Source organism: Schistocerca piceifrons, chromosome 1, assembly GCF_021461385.2.
Source record: "Schistocerca piceifrons isolate TAMUIC-IGC-003096 chromosome 1, iqSchPice1.1, whole genome shotgun sequence".
Taxonomy (NCBI): Eukaryota; Metazoa; Arthropoda; class Insecta; order Orthoptera; family Acrididae; genus Schistocerca; species Schistocerca piceifrons.
Genome location: NC_060138.1, coordinates 327,950,276 through 327,972,451, shown reverse-complemented (window position 1 = coordinate 327,972,451; position 22,176 = coordinate 327,950,276). Strand labels below are relative to the sequence as shown.

General features: G+C 39.2%; 1 protein-coding gene across 1 annotated transcript; it reads left to right on the top strand.

The window, feature by feature from the left end:
• The first annotated feature begins 30 nt into the window (after positions 1–30).
• Positions 31–10,597, top strand: LOC124788388 (transmembrane protein 199). Its single transcript, XM_047255657.1, has 2 exons — positions 31–442; positions 10,227–10,597. The coding sequence occupies exons 1-2, from the start codon at positions 31–33 to the stop codon at positions 10,472–10,474; spliced, it is 660 nt and encodes a 219-aa protein (XP_047111613.1). The 3' UTR covers positions 10,475–10,597.
• The last annotated feature ends 11,579 nt before the right edge of the window (positions 10,598–22,176 follow it).

The following is a 22,176-nucleotide window of genomic DNA, read 5'->3' as shown; positions in this document are numbered from 1 at the left end:
TTGACCTGGTTTGTGTAATAAATTGTCAAAATGGGATCCATAAATGATCCTACAATAAAAATAAAACCTTCGAAGAAGCTTGAGAATTTCATAGTAGAGTGCTTAGGAGAGTGCAGTGATGTTTCAGAAGGAATTAAACAGATTCAGCTGGGTGAATATTCAGATAGTGAAGTTTTACTAAGTATTTCGGACATAAAATGGTTATACCAATATCTACAGCATGGAAGTGTACGGAAGGATGGAACAGTGGTTTATATCCATGAGCTCCTGGAAGGTAGTGAAATTAAATTACCGGAACTGGAAGTCATTCCTCGAAATCCAGAGCTAGAAGCAAGAATCCAAAAACTCAAGGTTGAGCAAGCGGAACGTGAATATAAGGCCATGACAAAAGCTGTTGATGGAGTCCGAGTGAGGCTACCGGAAGATTCCATTGGCTATCAGTGTAAGTCAAATTCTGCTCTTGAGTAGATTTTGCTTGCATTTTGGAGGTTTAGGATTTGTGAAGAGAGCATAATACGTGGACAACACTCGACATGTCAAATATTATGTTCAGTCTTGGATTTTTCATACAAACTTAACTCTTTATTGTAACAGATCTTTTAAACTCAGTGTCTTCATACCACCTTTAAACAACGCTGAAAAAAATCAAGCCACTCTGCTTATCAGCATTTCTTGGCCACTTGTAGTTTCCATCCTATGAAGCTATAAAATAGGCTGCATCATATAAAGAAAATGGTCATCAAACATATGAAAGTTGATTGTGTTTACGAAAATGTTAATTTGAGAAAGTGAGCTTCCTTGGTTTTGACCTGGGTAACATACTCATTTGATTAGTATTTTATTATGTTAAGAAATAACTGGATAATCACTATTTAGAATTGCTGTTCAGAGTCTGGTGTGCACTTATGGATGAATGTTTCACGATCTCATAGTAATACATACATATTACCAACTGAATACTTCTTTTGAGTTGAGGACATTATTTTAAGAAAGGTACATATCTTTGTAACACTGTTCTATATAGAGTTCCTGTGTTTTACATTGTTGTGTAATCTTTCTGCCATTTTGTTTTGAAAATATGCTTTCATTTTTACTTTATGCTTAACTATTAGTCATAAATGCAGTTTTAATTTCAACAATTTTAATAAGAACAAAGTCCTCCATCTTCCCTAGATGTTCATATGTATTCATAGGTAAAGACTGCTAATGGAAAGTCCTAGAGTGTAAATGTCAAACTAACGTTTCCTTTATATATTCACCTTCTTACATCATCGGACACAAATCCCAATTTCTATTTTGGATCAAATTTTTCATTTATGAAATATTCAGTCAGACTTACAGGTATGTAAACATATTGAAAACTGAAACACACAGTATTAATGTTCCCAAATAATATTTATTTTGTTGTGAACCAGCTTTCAACTTCCAGCCATCAGACAGTATGAGTGTGGCTTCTGTTGCCAGACTGCAGTCATGTGTGCATGAGGTGTGTGTGTGTGTGTGTGTGTGCGTGTGTGTGTGCGTGTGTGTGTGTGTGTGTGTGTGTGTGTGTGTGTGTGTGAGAGAGAGAGAGAGAGATATCTATTTTTTATTTTTTATTTTTTTATTTATTTTTTTTTTTTTTTTACTAAGGCCTTGCTAGCCGAAAGCTTATTTGTGACAGTCTTTTTGTTGTGCTCATCTGCGACTCAGCACCTCCGTTATATGGTGAGTAGTAACTTTCCTTCTCAAAATATTGTTATCAGACAGATCAGACAGTTCACACAACATTGAGGGCTTCTGACTGTACAAAGATTATTTCCAAAGATGTGTGAAATTGTAAGATTATGCATCTATACTAGAAACACAAAATAGTGGTGTTTCAATTTTAAATGGGCACAAAACAAGAAATAGTACACCCTGTGATCAAAAGTATCCAGACACCTGGCTGAAAATGACTTAAAAGTTCATGGCACCCTCCATCGGTAATGCTGGAATTCAGTATGGTGTTGGCCCACTCTTAACCTTGATGAGAGCTTCCACTCTCACAGACATAAGTTCAGTCGGGTGCTGGAAGGTTTTTTGGGGAATGACAGTCCATTCTCCATGGAGAGCTGCACTGAGGAGGGGTATTTATGTCAGTCAGTGAGGCCTGGCATGAAATCATCATTCCAAAACATCCCAAAGGTATTCCATAGGATTCAGGTCAGGACTCTGTGCAGGCCAGTCCATTACAGGGATGTTATTGTCGTGTAACCATTTCTCCACAGGCCGTGCGTTATGAACAGTTGCTCGATCATGTTGAAAGATGCAATCACCATCTCCGAATTGCTCTTCAACAGTGGGAAGCAAGAAGGTGCTTAAAACATCAATGTAGGCCTGTGCTGTGATAGTGCCACGCAAAACAACAAGGGCTGCAAGCCCCCTCCGTGAAAAACGCCACGACACCGTAACACCCATGTCCCTGAATTTTACTGTTGGCACTAAACATGCTGGCAGATTTTTGCCTCGCATTTGCCCCACACCCTGCCGTCAGATCACCACATTGTGTACTGTGATTCGTCACTCCACACAACAGTTTTTCCACTGTTCAATTGTCCAATGTTTACACTCCTTACACCAAGCAAGGTATGGTTTAGCATTTAGCAGCGTGATGTGTGGCTTATGAGCAGCTGCTCGACCATTAATTCAAAGTTTTTTCACCTGCTGCCTAACTGTCATAGTACTTGCAGTGGATCCTGATGCAGTTTGGAATTCCTGTGTGATGGTCTGGGTAGACGTCTGCCTATTACACATTACGACCCTCTTAAACTGTCTGTGGTCTCGGTCAACAGGTGAGGTCAGCCTGCATGCTATTGTGCTGTACGTGCTCCTTCAAGTTCCCACTTTACTATCACATTGGAAACAGTGGATCTAGGGATGTTTAGGATCGTGAAAAACTCGCAGACAGACACAAGTGAGACCCAATCAACTGACCACGTTCAGAGTCAATGAGTTCCGCGGAGTGCCCCAATCTGCTGTCTCACGACGTTTAATGACTACTGAGGTCGCTGATGTGGTGTACCTGGCAGTAGGTAACAGCACAATGCATGTAATATGAAAAACGATATTATGAAAAGGAAATTTTCTGCTCACCATATAGCAGAGATGCTGAGTCGCAGATAGGCACAACAAAAAGATTTTTACACTTAAAGTTTTTGACCAATGGACTTTGTCAACAATACACACAAATGCGCATGCGCGCACACACGACACGCGCACGCACAAGACACATGCACGAACAACTGCGGTCTGAGGTAACTGAAACCACATTCATGTTTTTGGAGGTGTCCGGATACTTTTGCTCACGTAGTGCATGTAATGATGTACTGAATGTTTTATATTCTACAGATATCACTGTAAGTCCCTAATCCTACTGTTTAATTGACCTGAAAATATTGTGCTGCACAAGTTATACAGATATTAAAATCTCTGTACTATACACGAACTGTCGTTAGAATATTGAAATAGATACAAAGAAGATATGTATCAATATGCCCTTATTGTATCAAAGATTAAAAGTATATGAATATAAATGGCGAAACAGTACGCTAGTTGAGTAGTGGCACAGGCTACTGTCGTATAGGGACAAAAATACGGAGGTTCCAGAATTTGCTGTAGTATTAGTTGTGTGCCTATATTTGATAGAGAATACTTTGTCTAATATCATAAGAATTAACATTAATTTACAGCATGCTGTACAAAGATGGATCATTGTTTTTTAGTCTCCAGCTTGATTCATGCTGAGCCTGTCTATTCGTTTTATCCGTATGTGATTGACCTAGTCATAATTAGCCCCTCAAACTGCAGGAATTCCTATAAGTTTACCTCTGTAGTAAAGGTGGTGTCTTGTCGTTAGTGTTGTAAGGGTTGTGAACAACAGAATATAAAATAAATATTATTGCGGAACATTAATACTGTGTATTTCAGTTTTTAATGTTAGTTTTTCTTACCTCACAGACCAAACTTATCCTCCTTCAGGTTAAATATGGCACTAACACTTGGTCTCTTCTCATATTCTGTAGTAAGTTTTGTGTCATATTTTCATAGGCGACCTCCTTCACCAAAATCATGAAATGAAATGACTATCTTGTGGCATACTTTCCATCTTTGATCAGTTGGTAATTAAAGTTTCTGTAATTGGTGTGTACTGACAGCCAGAATTTGCTATAATATTAGTTGATACTAAAAGATGTAGACTGTTGCTCTGTTCCAGACTTCATTCATCTAACCCAAGGCCCACCTGTTTAATATGGATATTACCAAAGCTTGCCATTCAGCGGAAATGTTAGTGCCTCATGAGCTGTTATTAAACACATTTTGGAGCAGATGAGACATTCTCCCAGTGTTAGATTCTCGGCTGTTCATATTCTCTGAGTGCCCTTTACTCTATCCAGTGTTTGTACCCTGCAGATAAAGTAACCCAGACTATTCAGGACACCCTTGTCCAACTACAGCAATTGGGGAAGGTGTCTTTCTGCTGGGTACCAGGGCATGTGGGAATTCAGAGGAACGAAAGGGCGGATCAAGCAGCCAAAGAGGCATGTCGTGACCGTCAGGTCTTTTGGTGTGCTATCCCCCTGCATTCTCTCACCTCGCTGTTGAGGTACAAAGTCCTCTGTCGATGGGAAGACGAGTGGCTAGAAGTGACCGACAACAAGCTCTGTATCGTCAAGCCCACAACTCGGTTGTGGCGTACTTCCTCCCAGCCACGTTGATGGAACGAGGTCCTCCTTACTCGTCATTGCATTGGCCACAGACCTATAATGCATCAGATTTTTACTCTGGCAAGAAGACCCTCTGATGTGTGGTGCTTGTGGCGTACAGATCACGGTGTACCACATTTTATTGGACTGCATTTTATTTGCTTGTTGACCAGCGGATTTGCCGGCAGATCTGCAGTCTATTTTATGTAATGAGCAAACTAATGTGGTTCGTGTTTTAAAGTTCTGTGAATTGTCCCACATTTTTAACAAGATTGTGGGGAGATGTTTTTAATGTGTCAACAGGGTGGCTGGCTCACCCAACTTTTTTGTAAGTGGTCAGCCAGTCACATTTCCCTGTGTTGTTCTTTTAGCTCTTCTGTGTGTTGTTTTCCATCTGTTTTACTTTCTTGATTAGCTATCTTCCCTCCTCGTTGGTTTTAGTGCATATGAGAGTGCCTGTGCAATAGGGAGATTGTATGCTCATTTAGAGTGAATGCGTGTATGACAATTTTAGTTTTTATCCACATTCGTTTAGTTCAGTAAATGTCAGGGCGCTGATAACCTCGCTGTTGGATGCCCATTAGATCCGAAAAAACACACACACACACACACACACACACACACACACACACACACACACACACACACACACACACACACACACACGATGCCCTACTAATCAGTGACTATCTCAACATCTTTGGGTGATGTTCATTAAATGATTATCCTGACATTTAGCCAACCACTCGAGCTGACGAAACCCCAGGAAGATTGTAAAACAGCTGCACTGAATGCGATCTGCTATTGCTTACAAAACATTCAGTTGATCAGGAGTACCAACTTTCTCTAACTAGCGCTAATGACACTCTTACTTATTATAAAAAATTGAGGCTTTTGTGGCACTTGTTGACGTCTTAGCTGTTGGATTCTGTCTCAGGATCTTGACTGGTATTTTGTGATTTTTCTGAGGTTTAACCAGCGTGAGTGGTTGGTGAAATATCACGAAAATCATTAAATGAACATCAATCAAAGATGTCGAGAAAGAAGTCAATAGCGATATGACTGCATCTTGCATCAAATGTTCTAAACTTTAATCTCTTCTTATCATCTTGATTGGATTTCATATTGCACTCTTCCTCAATGTTCTATCAGTATAAACAAATTAAATAAAATTTGGTTCAATTTCAGGCAGTCAGTGTACAATTATTTGTATTGTACAAAATTTCATATGAGATGGGTGTCAGTCATGTCATTCCACTGCTGAACCCATTGTAACTTCAGTCAGTCAGCCTGTCAGTCAGTCCTGGAAAGGGAATTAGTCACAAAATGTGTTGGTGCTGGGCTTAGAAAGGAAAAAAAAGAGAATTAGTAGCTGAAAACATTATTGATGTAGTTTCAACCGAAATTCATTTCATTTATATGTGCAACTAATTGCCAGATGTTATATGAGATGCAGGTTCAGAATACTTTTTTTGGCTTTCCTAAGTAATTAGTATCAGAAAATAATTTCCAGAATCGGTAGTGATGCAGTACCTGCAGTTTTGCACATATTTAAAGAGAAAATTGTTGATAAACTCAGCCAAATTTTCCACCAGTACTTAGCTTAAATTGTTCTACGTATTCAGTTCAGGACCAAGTAGAAATTACTCTTGCTTCTATAGGCTCAGTCCTGAGTAATCGGTTGTCTATGAAATGGCTTGGCTGTAACATGGATCATTATTGATTGCTATAGAGACTGCCTGTCAAAAAAAGTGAAGTACCCAGATGGGGAGGAGGAAATGAAATGAAATGAAATGAAACTACACAGGTTGAGAGGGTATGTGACCTTATTTCAGCAGTTCAAATATGAAGTCAGATTAACAGAGAACTTGTTAGTAGGAGCCAACTTGGTGCACACTGCTACCCACTGCCTCCCCTAACTTGGATGTGTGCATCAGTTTCATTCGGAAGGGTGTCATAAAGCCCTGGTATCCTCTCCTGAGGCAAGCAGGCTCACAGCTGTAATAACTGATTGTTGATATGCCTAATATTGAGATGGAGTTGACGTGCAAGTTGGTCCCACATGTGTCGAGGGTAGATCTGGGGATCTTGCTGGCCATGGCAGTACCTCAAACGATGGTAACAGTTCATAAAGTCACGGGCTGTGAGTGGGTGAGCAGTGTCCTGTTGGAAAAATGGCATTGTGATACAGTCGCATGAAAGGTAACATTTGAGTCTGTGGGATGTCTGTGATGTGTGTTGTGCTGTCAAAGTTCCCTTAATCACTACCCACCATTACCTCATTTCATACCCAATGGCTCCTGAAACCATGGCACCTGTCGTAACACTGCTGTGGCACTTCAAAACATTGGAAGAATTGAACCTGTCCTTAGGTTGTTGCCATACCTGCCACTGATAGTCATCCATGATAGTGCAGAACCGTGATCTGTTGCGGAATTCAGTGTGATACCATTCATTAGCAGTCTGTGCTTTTCAGTCATGGTGCCTCTTCAAATAAAGCTGTTTGTGTTGGGGTGTTAACAACAGTCTACACATGGGATAGTAATTCCAATGTCCAGATACTTCTAGTCTCTGACCAATGGTTCACAGTGAAAGTAAAAAAATGTAGATTAATTATGTTAAAATTATGAGACAGAATTTCTGGCCAGTGCTTGTATTCACAATGAGTGCTGCCTGTAGACACACAAAAATATGATATATCCTAGCATTTAGAACTATTAGTCTTCCTTGGGGAGGAGAGAGGGACAGGTTGGGTTGGAAATGATTATAAAAGGGCAGGTCACTTGGACACTAGACTGAAAGGGGCTCACATGTTGTGAGGAGAAGGGACAAAGATAAAACACCACTCAATGATAGTAGCACAGGTCATTTTACAAGTGACACCGTCTTTAACAGGATAGGTAATATTAGTGGCTGGACTGCAGCAGGGAGTGTGGGTTTATGAGACAGGTCTTGTGCCTGGATCGTCTGCTGTAGTATAAGTTGCAGGTGCAGGACTGGAAGTTGGGCTGGTACAGGGATGTTATGTAGGTATGTATGGTGGGTGACAAGAAACTGGATGGGCAGTGTAGGTAAAATTTTGGGTATGATGCCTCTCATTTCAGTATACAAGAGAAGACCTGCAAATAACAGTGTGATGTTTTTCAAGTTCTGTGTGATGTTGCTTGTTGGTTCACATAGCGGTGACAGGGGCAATGCTTGTTGTGTCCATGGTATTTCTGATAAAGCCCCCCCCCCTCCCCCTCCCATTGTTCTAAATGGTGAACACCTTGGGGAGCTCAGCCTACATTTGCTGGCTACAGATTTGACACATAAATTTCCAGAGCTGAGGACTAGTAAGTGTTGCCAGTCCTCTGTCCTGTAAACTCTGGACATGCTGCAGTGACCATTTTGCCCCAAGGCATAGAACATCGTATGTCACAAGGAAAGGGGATCATAGATTAACTGCTTGGATCATGACGTGGTAAAAAACTTTATTTAGTCATATAAAAACAAAAAGCAAAAAACCCTTCAATCTCAAGGTGTGTCGTGTATGAGGCTTACCTAGACAAATGGGGCTTTGTCTGGGTGGACACTTTTCCCCTTACTGCTCTTGGTATCGAGATGGAACCATTGAACTTTTGTCACCTCCCAGTGCAATGGGAGTACTGCTGAGAGCTTTCTCAACATCCAACACAGCAACAAGACTCCTGTAACCAATCCTCCTGGAACAGGAATTAGTTCAAATACTTCAGTAATAGAACACATGCTGCCAGGCAAAATGCGTTAAAACAAAAAAACAGGGCAGCTTTGAAAATTTCACCTTTCTAACATTTGAAAGGATTTATAGGGCTTTGCCATGCACCTTAAAACATTTAAAGTGATTTAGAAATGGGACTCTGTTAGTTGAAACATTTAGTTCTGTCGAGCACCGAACCGCCGGGCAGTAGAAAATTAACGGGTTCAGGACATGTGATCCTGTAAGAGGACCCTCCAGTGTGTGGTACTTGTGGTGTGTGCATCACAGTGCAGGATATTTTAGCAGACTGTTTTATATTCAGATAAGAGGGCAGCAGTTAATTTACTAACAGATTTGTCATTATGTTTTAGCTGAATGGGATGAATGTAGTGCAACTTTTAAGGTTACTTTCAATGTCTGATTTGATCCTTAAAATTTTAGGGAGAAATTTTTAATGGTGCCAGGTTTGTTGGTGTCATGGGGGGAAAAATAGAGCAAAGCATTTGTTTCTAAATTAGCTCTACAGGTAATGTCTGCCTGTGGAGGAGGCTATAGCATGGTCATCAGGATATTCAGAAAACATTCATTTCCCACTGCAGATGCTGTGTTCGGAGTGGCTTGGTGGAATTTGTGGAGGAGCATGGGTGGAGAGAGGTTGGAACCTCTTAAGACAAGGTTCAATGTGTGGTTTTGGCTTACTTTGGTCATTACGGGGAATGGTGAAAAAACACTTTCACTGAAGAAATGCAGCTCATTGAATGTCCAGCATGGTTAAATCTTGTTTTAGGGCTGCAGAAGACTACAGACTTCTGCATGGATCAGGTTTCTGGTAGATAGTTTGATAACTATGTTGGGGGGTGGGAAGTGCATTTAGAGTAATGTGTTTAATGAGGCTGGAGGAAGTTTGTGGATGTGTGAAAGGTGGAGTTGGTTAACAATGCAGGGTCGGAAACCTATGATGTTGGATGTGACTGTTGGGTCCTTTGATGGCTGTTAAACAGGTGAGAGTAGGGGATAAATACCTTCTATATCCCGCTAAGATATTTTGAGAGTGCAGTTCCAGCTGTTGAAGGGCAACAGCCCTAATCTCAGATATAGGATGCAGGAAACTTCTCACAAAGTAAAATAATTTTGTAATAAAAGCAGAGGCTGTTAGGTAAGGTCTGTGGTTGGTGGTGAAATGGCATAGTATGATGTCTTTAAGGAATAGGGAATGACAGAATTGGAAGGGTGAAAGTATTTGCAAAAGTGCAGATGGCAGAAGAGTACATGCAAGAGGATTTTTGTTTTGGAGATTTTACATTTCCAAATGTTGGTTAAATGTCCATGGTTATTGGGTGGTGCTGGTTGGAGCCCAAGTATGTTAGAAATGCAATTGAAAATGCAAAAAACCAATAAGGTAAATAATTATGAAAGAAGTTATTGTTGTGATAATAGAAAAGGGACTGAAATTGCTTAAAGAGGGAAGAGGACAGTATAGAATCTTCACAGTTTAAAAAGATTGAGAGTGTGCTTAAAGATGTGTGAGAGACTGTGTATGAGAACATAATTAAATATGTGGGATCAAGAAGCTGAGGTTGGTAGCTTGAGCCGAGGTAATATTACATAGCCAGAATCCTTTCTTCTCCCCTCCCCACCCCACCCCACATACAGTAACTGAGTAGGTGCCCTGGAAAAAAGTGGTAGCTTGTTCTAGACTTAATATTACAAGTTTTTTGTAAATCATATTTTGTATAAAGGTATATAGAGATTAATTTCTTTATTTTATTATTTTTTTGTTGCAGTGAAGCAGATAAACAGACAGCTAATAGCTGTTCTCCAGTTTGTATTTTCTGTGATTGCTGCCTTTGTTTTTGGATTTTTGGGAATCCAGCTGATTGTGGGAGAACTGGATTTTGGTTTTCGCCTTTTGTTAGGTGTAATTTGTGGACTTATTGTTGCTCTTGCTGAGATATATTTTCTTGCTAAAAAGCTCAGTGAAGAAGATATTTGTGAACCTGATCTTACATATGGTAAATTGCACCAGGAATAAAAACTGTTTTTTAATCATGTTGTCATTGTAGTACTCATATTTATAAACAAATAATAATTTATATTGTGTGATATGCATCTAATAGTATTGTACAGAATAAAATAAAATGTAATTTAAAATTAACATTCCCTTCTTCCCTTTACTTGCTAACTTACATGTAAATTCATTGCATCTGTTCAGAGATATAATAGGAACACTACGACTTTCTTGTTATTGATTTTAAATGTTGTTATAAATTCCCTTGATTATGGCATAATGAAGGTTATAACAAATATTACGATGTCACAAAAAGATCCCCTAACATAAGTGCAGTGTTGTTCATCAAATATGAGTATTTAAAGTAAGGCTTTCACCTGAAGAAAAAAAAATCATGGCTAAATAAATAAAAACTTAAGTGTAGGTGTTTAAGATTTATTTTCTAAAATATTATCTGCTATGGGCTCACAACAATTTTCTCTGATAAAAATGGAGATAATCATGAGTGGATTCGAGTGGCTTGCATCTTATTAACAACAGAAACTGAAATCAAAGTGAAAAATATAATGCTATATAGCTTAACAATGAAATAAATCAATGAGGGCATGTCCCATGTCTTTTTGTTATAGACCTAAACTATATAAGAAAGTACATGGGTGCTTTGCAATGCAATGAGAATTGTTTGTCATATGGTATGAGGCATAAGATACGTTTTTGCAGTTTCATAACATTAAGCAATAACTGTTAAGATGTTTAGAAAAGGAAAATATCCCATTATTGCAAAGATTTTACACAAAATTGCAAAATTTATGCAGTAATTTAAAATGACAATAGGCTGTCATAACACCATGGCATTGGGTGTTACTAACTAAAGGTGTAGTGTCATTTGCCTAACAGAAGTTGGATTCCTGCAATAAATTGAATGTATTCTGGGAACCATGGATTTTGATGGGGTGGGGCAGCTTGTGTGCCTCACTGATACAGATAGCTGTACTGTAGGTAAAACCACAAGGTATGGTATCTGTGGAGAGGCTAAGGTAACATACAGTTTCTCAAGAGTGGCTGCAATCTTTTCAGTAGTTGCAGAGGCAACAGTCTGATATAACAACAAAAATAATAAATTTTTCAAAATATTATGTAATTGGATCGATAACAGATTTACCCAACATGTAGTGGCAGGGGCATGAGGTATTAAAATTTGTGAGCTTTTGGAGCCAGTGATTCCTTCTTCCGGTAGAGGGCTGAAGGAGAAGGAAGGTGGTGAAGGAAAAGGACTGGTGAGGTTTGGGAAAAAAGGTAAAAGTTCGGAAAAGTCACTCAGAACTGTGGGTCAGGAGACACTTGTTGGATGGGACAAGAAGGAAAGATTAATTATTGGGACTGCACCAGATGAGACTTGAAAACCTGAGAGCTTAAAGGTGGAAGATAGAGTAACACTCAAGACAGAAATTGTTGCCAAAATATTGTGCACAATTTAATAGAAGCAGAAAGCTAAATACAGATTTCTGCTCTTAGTAACTCGTGCATGATGTTTTGGCAGCACTCTGTCTTGTGTATTACCCTATCGTCCACATTTAAGCTCTCAGGTTTACAAACCTTGTCCGGTGCAGTACCCAACAATCAGCCCTTCCTTCTCATCCAGTCTGCTAAGTCTCCCTTGACCCGGAGTTCTGGGTGACTTTTCCAAACTCTACCCCTTTTCCTAAACCACACAGTCCTTTTCCTTCACTTCTTTCTTTTCCTTCATCCCTTCTACCAGGAGGAGGAGCCACTGACACTGGAAGCTTGCATACTTTAATACCTTTGTGTGTGTGTGTGTGTGTGTGTGTGTGTGTGTGTGTGTGTTCTGTCACCATGAACTAAATAGATTCTTTATATACCCAATTACATTATAAAGGCAACAGTCTGCATGATTGACTAACTTGCATTGTAACATAAGCCAGCTTGGCCTAACTGTGTTGGTACTGCAGCCTGGTTGAAAATAGCCATTATTTCCCAAAGATATCCAGCTCTATTGTAAGGTAAGGTTTAATGATGACTGAAGCCATTTGGGAAAAATATTGCAGAGATGAAATAGTCCCCCATTCAGTGTACATTTTGGGGACTGCTGAGAAGAATACTGTAATCAGACTAAATGAATCTGGCATTCCAGGGGTCAGTGCATTGAATATCACATCCTTTAATTTTGTAGTCAGTTTAGAGAACAAAATCATGAAAATAGAAATCTCTGAACTGAAGTTATAGTGAGAATTATTTACTTATAATGGTGGGAAGAACTGGGCATATGGTCAGGTCAGTGCAAGGTTATCAATACAAAATCAGGTTGGGTAGCACAAGAAAGAGTAGGTCTGATTAAGATGATGATCAAGGAAATGTGAGAAAACTGCTATGAACAACATTGCGAACAGATGATCATAGCCAACCTAGACAAGAGGCCATGACCAAACTGTAAGGTACCATCATACACGTCTACTAGCTCTGAAGGCAGGGATCAGATGAAAATGTATTAAGAGATAAAAAATCAATATGTTAAAAAAGAGGCAAAAATTTGTGCTCAGGAGTGGAGGAGACCTCTAATTTGATGTCGGTAAAAAGAAAAGAGGGTAAGTAGTAGGTGAATGTGGACTGGGAGGAAAAAACCTAAGGGGAAGCTGCCTGGTAGACTTGAGTAAAGCACAATTGAACACTCGTAGTTTAAGGATCATGAGAAAAGGTTGTATAAATGGAAGAGACATAGGAAAACGGGAAGGTTTCAGATTTATTATGTAATAATGAGACAGAGATTTAGAAACCTGTTCTTAAACTGACCATGATAATTTATTATGAAATACAGATTAATAAAACTGAACAAATAGCAAAAAGACAGAAAATTAAGCAAATGGGATCTGGATAATTTGAAACTTCTAGAAATTTTGGAGAGTTTCAAAGACAGCATAAAGCAACAATTTACTGAAACAAGGGAAAGAAATGCAACAGGAGATGAATGGGTAACATTTAGAGATCAAATTATAAAGCAACAGAGGAAAATCTGCTCAAAAAAGACATAGTAGGTACCTTAAATGCTGTAAGCTATTTTAAATATGGTTATGAAGAAAACAGAAAATGAAATGGGTAAAATGAAATATAGACTACAGAAAATTACTGTAAGTTTGCAAAGAAAAAATGGTTAGATGAGAAATGTAAATGTGTAGAAGGAGGTGTGATTATAGGAAAGGCATACAACACATAAATTAAAGAAATCTTATGACAATTGAGAAGGAGAAAGTAGATGAAAATAAAGTGGATGCTATGGTACTGAGAGAAGATTTTGACATAGCGTTGAAAGATCTAAGTTGAAACAAGGCACCTGAAGTTGAATTTATTCAAAATTATTAGTTCCTCAGGAGAGCCAACCATCTCAGTACTGGAGTGTCCGAATGACATGAACTTATATCTCAAGAAGAAGACTGTGCTAGGAAAGACTAATGAGAATAATACCAAACTTTCGATTCAGTAAATCCATGCTTGCAAAATACTATCAGAAATTAGCTGCAGAAGGATATAATGACCCCTAAAAGCTGGATCTAGGGTAGATAAGCATGAGAAACTTGACAGTACTTAGTACGTTCAGTTGCGTGGCAAAAGCCCCCAAGATGACCGCTGCAGTGTAACACGTGTTAAGTTTGGATTGCGAAATTTAGTTGAATTCGAAGGTGCTCTCGCAGGTGGTGTTGTCTAGCACTAGTGGAAATTGTGTAAACCACAGTGTTCTGTGCAGTAGTGCTATTTTTTCTATACTCCACCAATATCTACGCTGAAGAAAATGGTAAACAGGAGAGTCAACAGCAGTGCGTCCAGCAGCGGGGAAGCAGCAGTTGCGGCGGGTCTGCTCTTGGGGGAAGGTGTGGCCGCGGCTCCCGGTATAGCGGAGCTGGTCTGCTCTGAGGTAAACGCTGCGCTTCGCGATAAAGACAATCTCGATCTGATAGCAGGCACTATATCAGATACTGTAACGGCAGCAGTATTGACCAAAATGCATGAAACTGTTAAGGCCAACCAATACTGCTGAAATTACAGCATTAAAAAAGTCTGTCTGAATACGAGAAAAAGGCACGAGAGTTGGAAGTAAAACTATCTGCCGCAACAGACGAGCTAGAACAGTACCAAAGGCGAAATAGTCTACTACTGTTTGGAGTAGCAGAAAATAAGGAAGAAGACACAGACAAACTGCTTATACAGGTTGCACATGAAAAATTAGCGTTGAAGTGACTAAGGCAGACATTGACAGGAGCCATCGGGTGGGACGAAAACTACCAGGTGCTACCAAACCTCGTCCAATAATAGTTAAATTTGTCTCATACCGAAAAAGGGCAGAGATATTTACCCAGAAGAAGAGATTAGCAAGGACAGTGCTTACAATAAGGGAAGATCTGACACACGAACAGCTAAAGATTTTAAACGGTGCTATATCCCATTTCGGTCTTCAGAATTTGTGGACTCAGGATGGCAGAGTAATCATTAAGACAGCAGCTGGAAAAAAGACAGTCATAAACATGGCAGAACTTAATGGTATTAAGTGAAGCGACTCGAGCCAAAAGTGCAAACTTAACACTATTTGCAAATTGTAACACCCCTATACTCATATATACTGTCTTGTAATTGTATTAAATTTTTAATTGTCCCATATTTGTACCTTCAACTAACTGTTTTTGTAATTGTATTAACTCTGTATTATTTTTTGTACCTGTAGCTCTAATGTTTACTTAATTTTAGTTACTGCTAATACTATTTTTATTTGCTCAATTTATTCTCTTCCACTCTGTAATAGTACTTTTGCAATTATTAGTCTCTCCTTTAGTTCATTAATCACCCATCTCTTTGGTTTAAATTGTTCATAACAAAAATCTCTATCAGTATCACTTTAGTAAATTTCAATCTAATTGTATCTTCCTACGACAATCACCATTAGTATCACTTTAGTAAATTTCAATTTTATTCTGGCTTCCTGCGATAATCTGTTACTAAGCTCACTTCTCTCTGCTGGCAGCATCGGCCTTTTAAATCGCACCCCTTTTCCTTATTTCCACCCCAAGCTGTTTCAAATACACTAATTACATTCCACCTCTTATGACAGAGGATACACAGTGACACACAGCCATCACTGTTTTGGTCATATTCTCCTTGCACCGAATACCACTACTCCATTTTCTATACGCCTGCAACCTCAGGAAACCTCTTGCGATCGCCTTTCTTTCGGCACTCGCGTAGTCACAAACAGGGCGTGCAAAATCTCGGACACCCCTGTGTTATGTCAGTTTGCAGAAGCAGCGGCCAGTGCCCCTCGCAGCAGGTAGTGCCTAACAAAGGGACAAACCAGTCTGCCACCCTACTCCAGGCTGCCCAGCGGAACGCGTCAGAACTTTTAGTAGCGCATTGCAACATCCGATCTTTACCTGCACATTACGAAGAACTTAGCCTCCTCTTCAACCAACTAAACTACCACGTAATCCTTTTATCCAAAACGTGGTTAAAACCACATATATCCTCTGCATCTATTCATCTCCCAGGGTACACATTTCTTAGGGCATACAGATAAAAAAAGCTAGGTGAGGGGGTCAGCGCATACATAAGAACAGATCTCAAGGCGAAAGTCTTATGTATGTCAAACCCTGCTGAAGAAAAAGAGGCTGAATTCATGTTCACTGAAATAAATATACAAAGTTGGAAGTTTTTGACTGGTGTTGTGTACAAGCCACCAAAAATAAGCTCAATGAGTTCCTTTCAGTCGGAATTACATTCATTTCAGTGTCAGTATGAACAAGTCATCGTAATGGGTGACTTGAACATAGGCCTGCTAAGAGACACTCCCTCCGCAATAAGCCTAAGAGGATTGTTTAGTTGCAATAGCATGAATATTCTTCCATTACAACCTACACACCATACGGCGCACAGTCATACTCTTATAGACGTAATAGCAACAAAACAGACTAACAAAGTAAGAGATGTTGGTCAAACTTCGGCCTCAGGCCTCTCAGCACATGATGTAATATTCCTGGCCTACTCTGTGCAGCCCCCAAGGATCAAATCACGTTACATAACTTGTAGGAACATGAAACGTATTGACCTTGACGCTCGAACAGCCGATTGCTCAGAAATCTCATGGCATCAAATACTCAGAGAACCTACAATCGATGGCAAAATTAATGATCTTGGTGTTAAATTCACTGCCCTCCATGACAAATATGCACCTGTACGCATAATCCGTGTAAGAAAACCTCTAGCCCCATGGCTGAGAGCTGAATTACGTCAAATGATTACTAATAGGGATGCTGCCCACAGGCATTTCAAGGTAGACCCGAAACCCAAGCATTTCAAAGAATATAGAAAGCTACCAAACAGTGAAACAATGCATTCGCAATGCTAAAATCAAGCACGCTCGCTCCCTTGTATGCAGCAATCTGGCGCCCACGGCTCTATGGAACAATCTCTGTAGCTTGGGGGTCGGAAAGGCAAAATCGGAAACTGCTTTTCATGTCTCGGCTAACGAATTAAATGAATTCTTCTCTGCACCTCTGAATACCCACACGGCTGATAATTACCGTCCACAAGAATCCCCTAACTGGATTACTAACAATGATACCTTCCATCTAAAACACGTAACAATAAATTCGGCAAGGAAAGCAATAATGAGAATATCTTCTGATGCGATAGGCAATGATAGTATCAGTATAACCATGATTAAGAATGTTGCCGATATCTTAATACCTGTCCTAACTGACATATTTAATTTTTCCTCGTGAACAGAATATACCCCACTGCATGGAAAAGGAGCACAATTCGACCCATCCCTAAGATCGAAAACCCGCAACTGCCTAGTGACTACTGACTACTGACCAATTAGCATACTGCCTGCTGTTTCCAAAGCACTTCAATATATTGTTCACGATCAATTCACTGAACACCTGCATGAATTCAACCTATATGACAAATTTCAATCTGGTTTCCGTAAACATCACAGCACAAACACTGCTTTAATTAAAGTAACTGATGACCTGAAATATGCCATCGACAGCCGAAAGGCAACAATATTGATGCTACTAGACTTCAGCAAAGCTTTTGACACTGTTAACTTTGAGATATTGCTCAGAAAAATGCAACAGCTTAATTTTTCAGATAGTGCAATGAGATGGTTTGAAAGCTTAAAGACAGACAGCAATGTGTTGTCTGCGTAAATCAAAAATCTTCCTGGGCACGTCTCCTCGGGAGTGCCACAAGGATCAGTCTTAGGACCACTTTTGTTTTCTCTATATGTCAATGATATTTCCTCGGTTCTGTCCTCCTGTAAATATCATTTCTATGCCGACGACCTCCAGCTCTACCTAAACGTCAGACCTGAAGATGTAAGCACTGCAATTGCTCAAATGATTAATGATCTGTCTTCAGTAGTGACATGGGTGAAAAACCTGGGGCTTAAACTAAATGCAAAAAAGACACAAGTAATCTTAATAGCCCATCAGAAATTAATAAGTTCAGATTTCTGCGAACGGCTGCCTGCTATTCTGCTCGACGGTATTCCAATACCATATCAGAAAACAGTTAAGAACCTGGGTGTAGCTTTGGATGAGCATCTCAACTGGGCAGAGAATACAGTTGCAGTGTGCCGAAGACATCCGCTTGTCTCTATGTTCTCAAAAAGTTTCGGAATGTATTTCCACAGGATTTGAAATGCCAGCTCGTGCAATCACTCGTTCTACTGAACCTCCACTATTGTGATGTAATTCAACAAGCATGAGTAGTGAAAACAAAAGACGGCTAGAACTAACCATGAATGCCTGTGTGCGTTACACCTGCAACATTTGCTGATATGATCATGTTAGTGCTTCATACTCACAGGTAGGGTGGCTGCGGCCAGACAGATTGCATGACTACCACACTCTATGTCTACTTCACTGACTCCTTGTCGCGCAAGCACCCCAGTACCTTGCTTCAGAGATTAAACGCCTTTCATGCCATCATAATCGTAACACGAGGTCACTCTTATTTGGTGTCCTAACTGTGCCCACTGTCAAAACAAAAACTTTTGCAAACTCCTTCTCAGTTGCCACTGCCCGCCTCTGGAACAAACTGCCCCTTACCTTGTGCAAAATTCAATTCTTTGCTGCTTTTAAGAAGAAGTTGAAGCATTTCCTACTATCATCTTCATAATGTTTTCCACTAAATTAGTGTACATGGCCAATCCTCTCCTCTGTCAAATAGCAAAGCTAGTGTCTCCTATCTTGCACCTTTCTCTTCTTCCTCTTCGTCTATCTCTATTAGCCACGCAATCTTCTTTTCCTTTATATTTTCTTAATTATGTTTCGTTGTGTCTCTATTCTTCTCCTCCCTTCACCATCAGTCTCCCTCCTACTCCCTGCTGCTAGCACTCCTATCCAAAGTCTGCCTCTTTCATAATGCCTAATTATAACAGTACTTATCATCTACGAATATAAACTCTATATGTATGTATTTTTCCAAGTGTGCCTTTGTAATTTTTTTTTTTTTTACTAGATGTAGATTAACATGCCTACTAAAACATATGAATGTAAAATAAGTAGAATGCCTGGTTAGATGTAAGAGAGGACCTGATGGCCCTAATCTTTCCAGGTTAAATAAATAAAAATAAATAAATAAAAAATCTTCTGCAGCAGCTATTATAACTCAGTTATTGTTTTTTTGCTTTCTTAACATTAAATTGCAGTAAGAGTAATACGAGGAAAAATACTAATTGAAATACTGTACTTACTTATCTTAGAAGGCAGTTGAAGAAAGGCAAACCTGCATTTATAGCATTTATATACCCTTAAAAAAAGCTTTTGAAAGCTGACTGGAAAACACTATTAAAATTGTGTTAATAACTTTTGAAAGCATGTTAGGAACAACAGCGATCTATTTCTTATTTGAATGAAAATAATCAGTTAATATCAAAAATGCTATTTTATTTCGCTACTGGTGACCAGTTTCAGTCTAAGTAGACCAACTTCAGACCAGAGGATGACAATGAATAAAATTTCTATAAAGGAGGCCAGGAGTTACCCAAATAAAGTGGAACATGTTTAATTTAGAAATCTGCCCAAACCGTACAAATATTTCAGTCGTGATGGATTCAATACACTTTTATATGCTAATTTTTGTGTATAAAATGGAACATACCCAATACGGAAATGGAATGCAAATTTTAGGATTTAATTAATAATTCATTGGATAATGGGGAAAATAGTTTATACAGGACTACTGTATTACAGTATACGTTAGTAATTCACAACTCTACAAGGACACTACTTTTAACTCGAAAACTGTACAGCCCTTACAATGCTGTTAAGCTTTGAAAAATTGAGAAAAGAGGTTTGGTGCTGTGGGAGTGGATGTCAAACCATGCCGTTTTGTGCAACAACAAATGAGCTATGCGTAGTGTTATTACATCAAAGGAAATGACATGTTCAGGAATGCTTTGTTTCTCAGTATTCCTTGTTTTCCATTATTACTGACAGGTACAGACTCACATGGGAACATTTTTGTGTGCCTATGAACACTCCACTGCAATCTGCGCAGTGAAAGAGGTAGTTGTTGCTCCGTTAAACAGTCTTACCCAGCAAGGTCAAGCATTCCAAAGAAATACACTACCTGCATTATTTTCTGCCAGTTTCAGTAGGCTAGTAGCACTTTAAGTGATAACATGATGTCAAACAAAAAACATATCACTAAAATGTAACTGAGAGATTAAGCTAATTGAGGCAAGTGAGAAAGACACTCTCTGTGCATGAAGAAATGTTGCCTTTCAAATGTGTAAAATGTGAATTTGTTACTTTAAGAAACAAGGTAAGATCTGGGATGAATGTGGAGGATAACAGATGATAAAATTAAAAGAAAGGCAAAGAAGTTGAAGAAATTAACGAGATAGTGTGGGAATGGTTTGTAAGTGCAAGGGCAAAAAACTTACGTCTGTCTGGACCCTTTGTTGCAGAGTGAGGCTCTGAAAGTTGCCAAAGAGCTCAGAAATATGGAGTTTAAGGCATCCACAGGATGGCTGGACAGTTTCAAAGCTATGCACATCATGTGGAATGAAGGGGAAGCTAAGGACATGCAGGAAAGTACAGCAACAGCATGAAAGGCAACACTGGGCAACCTAATTGCAAATTATGACCCAAAACATGTTCAGTTCTGTTGAAACGGGACTGTTTTATTACACACTGTGATCAAAGTCTCTTAGCAATTCAAGGTGAAAAGTGCACCAGTGGACAAATGAGGCACTGAGAGCACAAGCGGACTAACCCCGGAGAAGTCAATATGGAGGAAACAGGTCTCATAATACGGGCCCACAAATAATGTATGTTTGTGATACATTGCAGCCTTGTAACATGCATATGATGTAACTGTGGTTTTATTGAACAATATTTTGACATAGATAAATTACAAAAGTACTATATAGTAGAATATTAGCAGTTTTGTTGTGGCTTAGTCCATTTTCGCTCCAAGTAGTTGAACATTCTCAATGACAGGTCCGTTAGTACGCTGATGCATGTGACAATAGTATTCATTACTAGTATACATTGTACACATTACGTGTACCATTTTACATTGGTTTCTGTAATGTTACGCATTGTGTTACATTTCAAAATCATCCACAGGCAATGTTTCTACAGCATTTGATGACGTTCGTAAAGTTTTGTAGAAATCATGATGAAGTGGAGGTACATACGGAAGCAAACTTAGCAGATCCTTCTTTTTTGCCTCTGTAATTACATTTCCATTAGGATAAAGCAGTTCGAGATTGCTGATGCATGTGGATGTTCGTTTGGCCACATCAATTTCCTGAAATGGCTCTTGGTTTTGGTTCGAGTATTTATACAATATTTTGAATCTGTTGGTTGCTTCATACCGCAGCCACTGTATGTTCAACCATTGTACTTTACAATTGCCAGAAGACATTTTTCGATTCGTGATGTTTCTTTCGAGTTGTTTTGTTGAAAAGAAACATTCCGCATTCATATTAATTACCTTGAATGGATTCCTTTTTCTGGCACTCACTACCACATCATTCCAGTGTTTAGGACGGTAAATATTAGGAAAATACTTTTTTCGTTTCTGAACTAAGCCAAAATCCTGATCACAGGGCAGGTACGAGTGTCCGCTAACTAAAAATTTATGGTCTATTTCCTTCACAGAGAACTCTGAGCTGTTGACAATGTATTGGCACAGTACAGCAACCTTTATGTTTCTATTCTGGCCTCCGCACTGATCAGAGTACATAATTAGTTTTTCAGTCCTGACAAAATTGCGTATGAAGTACAGCAAACAAGAACCAATTTCTTGTGGCCCTCTCGACGCAATGGATTCATGCCACAGAAACATGTATACATCATCATTGTGCATATTGTGGATGCCAAAGCAATATGTCCACAACTGACGTTTGTAATAGCAAACTCCAGTTGAGATGATCGGTGTAGGCAAAGTTTTCATCAAATCAAATGTTATCACTGTAACGTTACCATCTGATTTGCTAAGCAATTTATCACCATGTAAACCTGCCCGTGCATACTCAGCTTTTTGCTGATGGAATTCACGTTCTGCAATTAACTCCGTCCTCTCCTTATCATTATCGGCAGCTGTTATTTTTACCTGCAAAGCATCACATGTTCGACAAGAGTCGGACACTGGTGGATGAAATGACAAATTGAAGTTTTCGTAAAAAAATTTTGCGGAAAATAAAA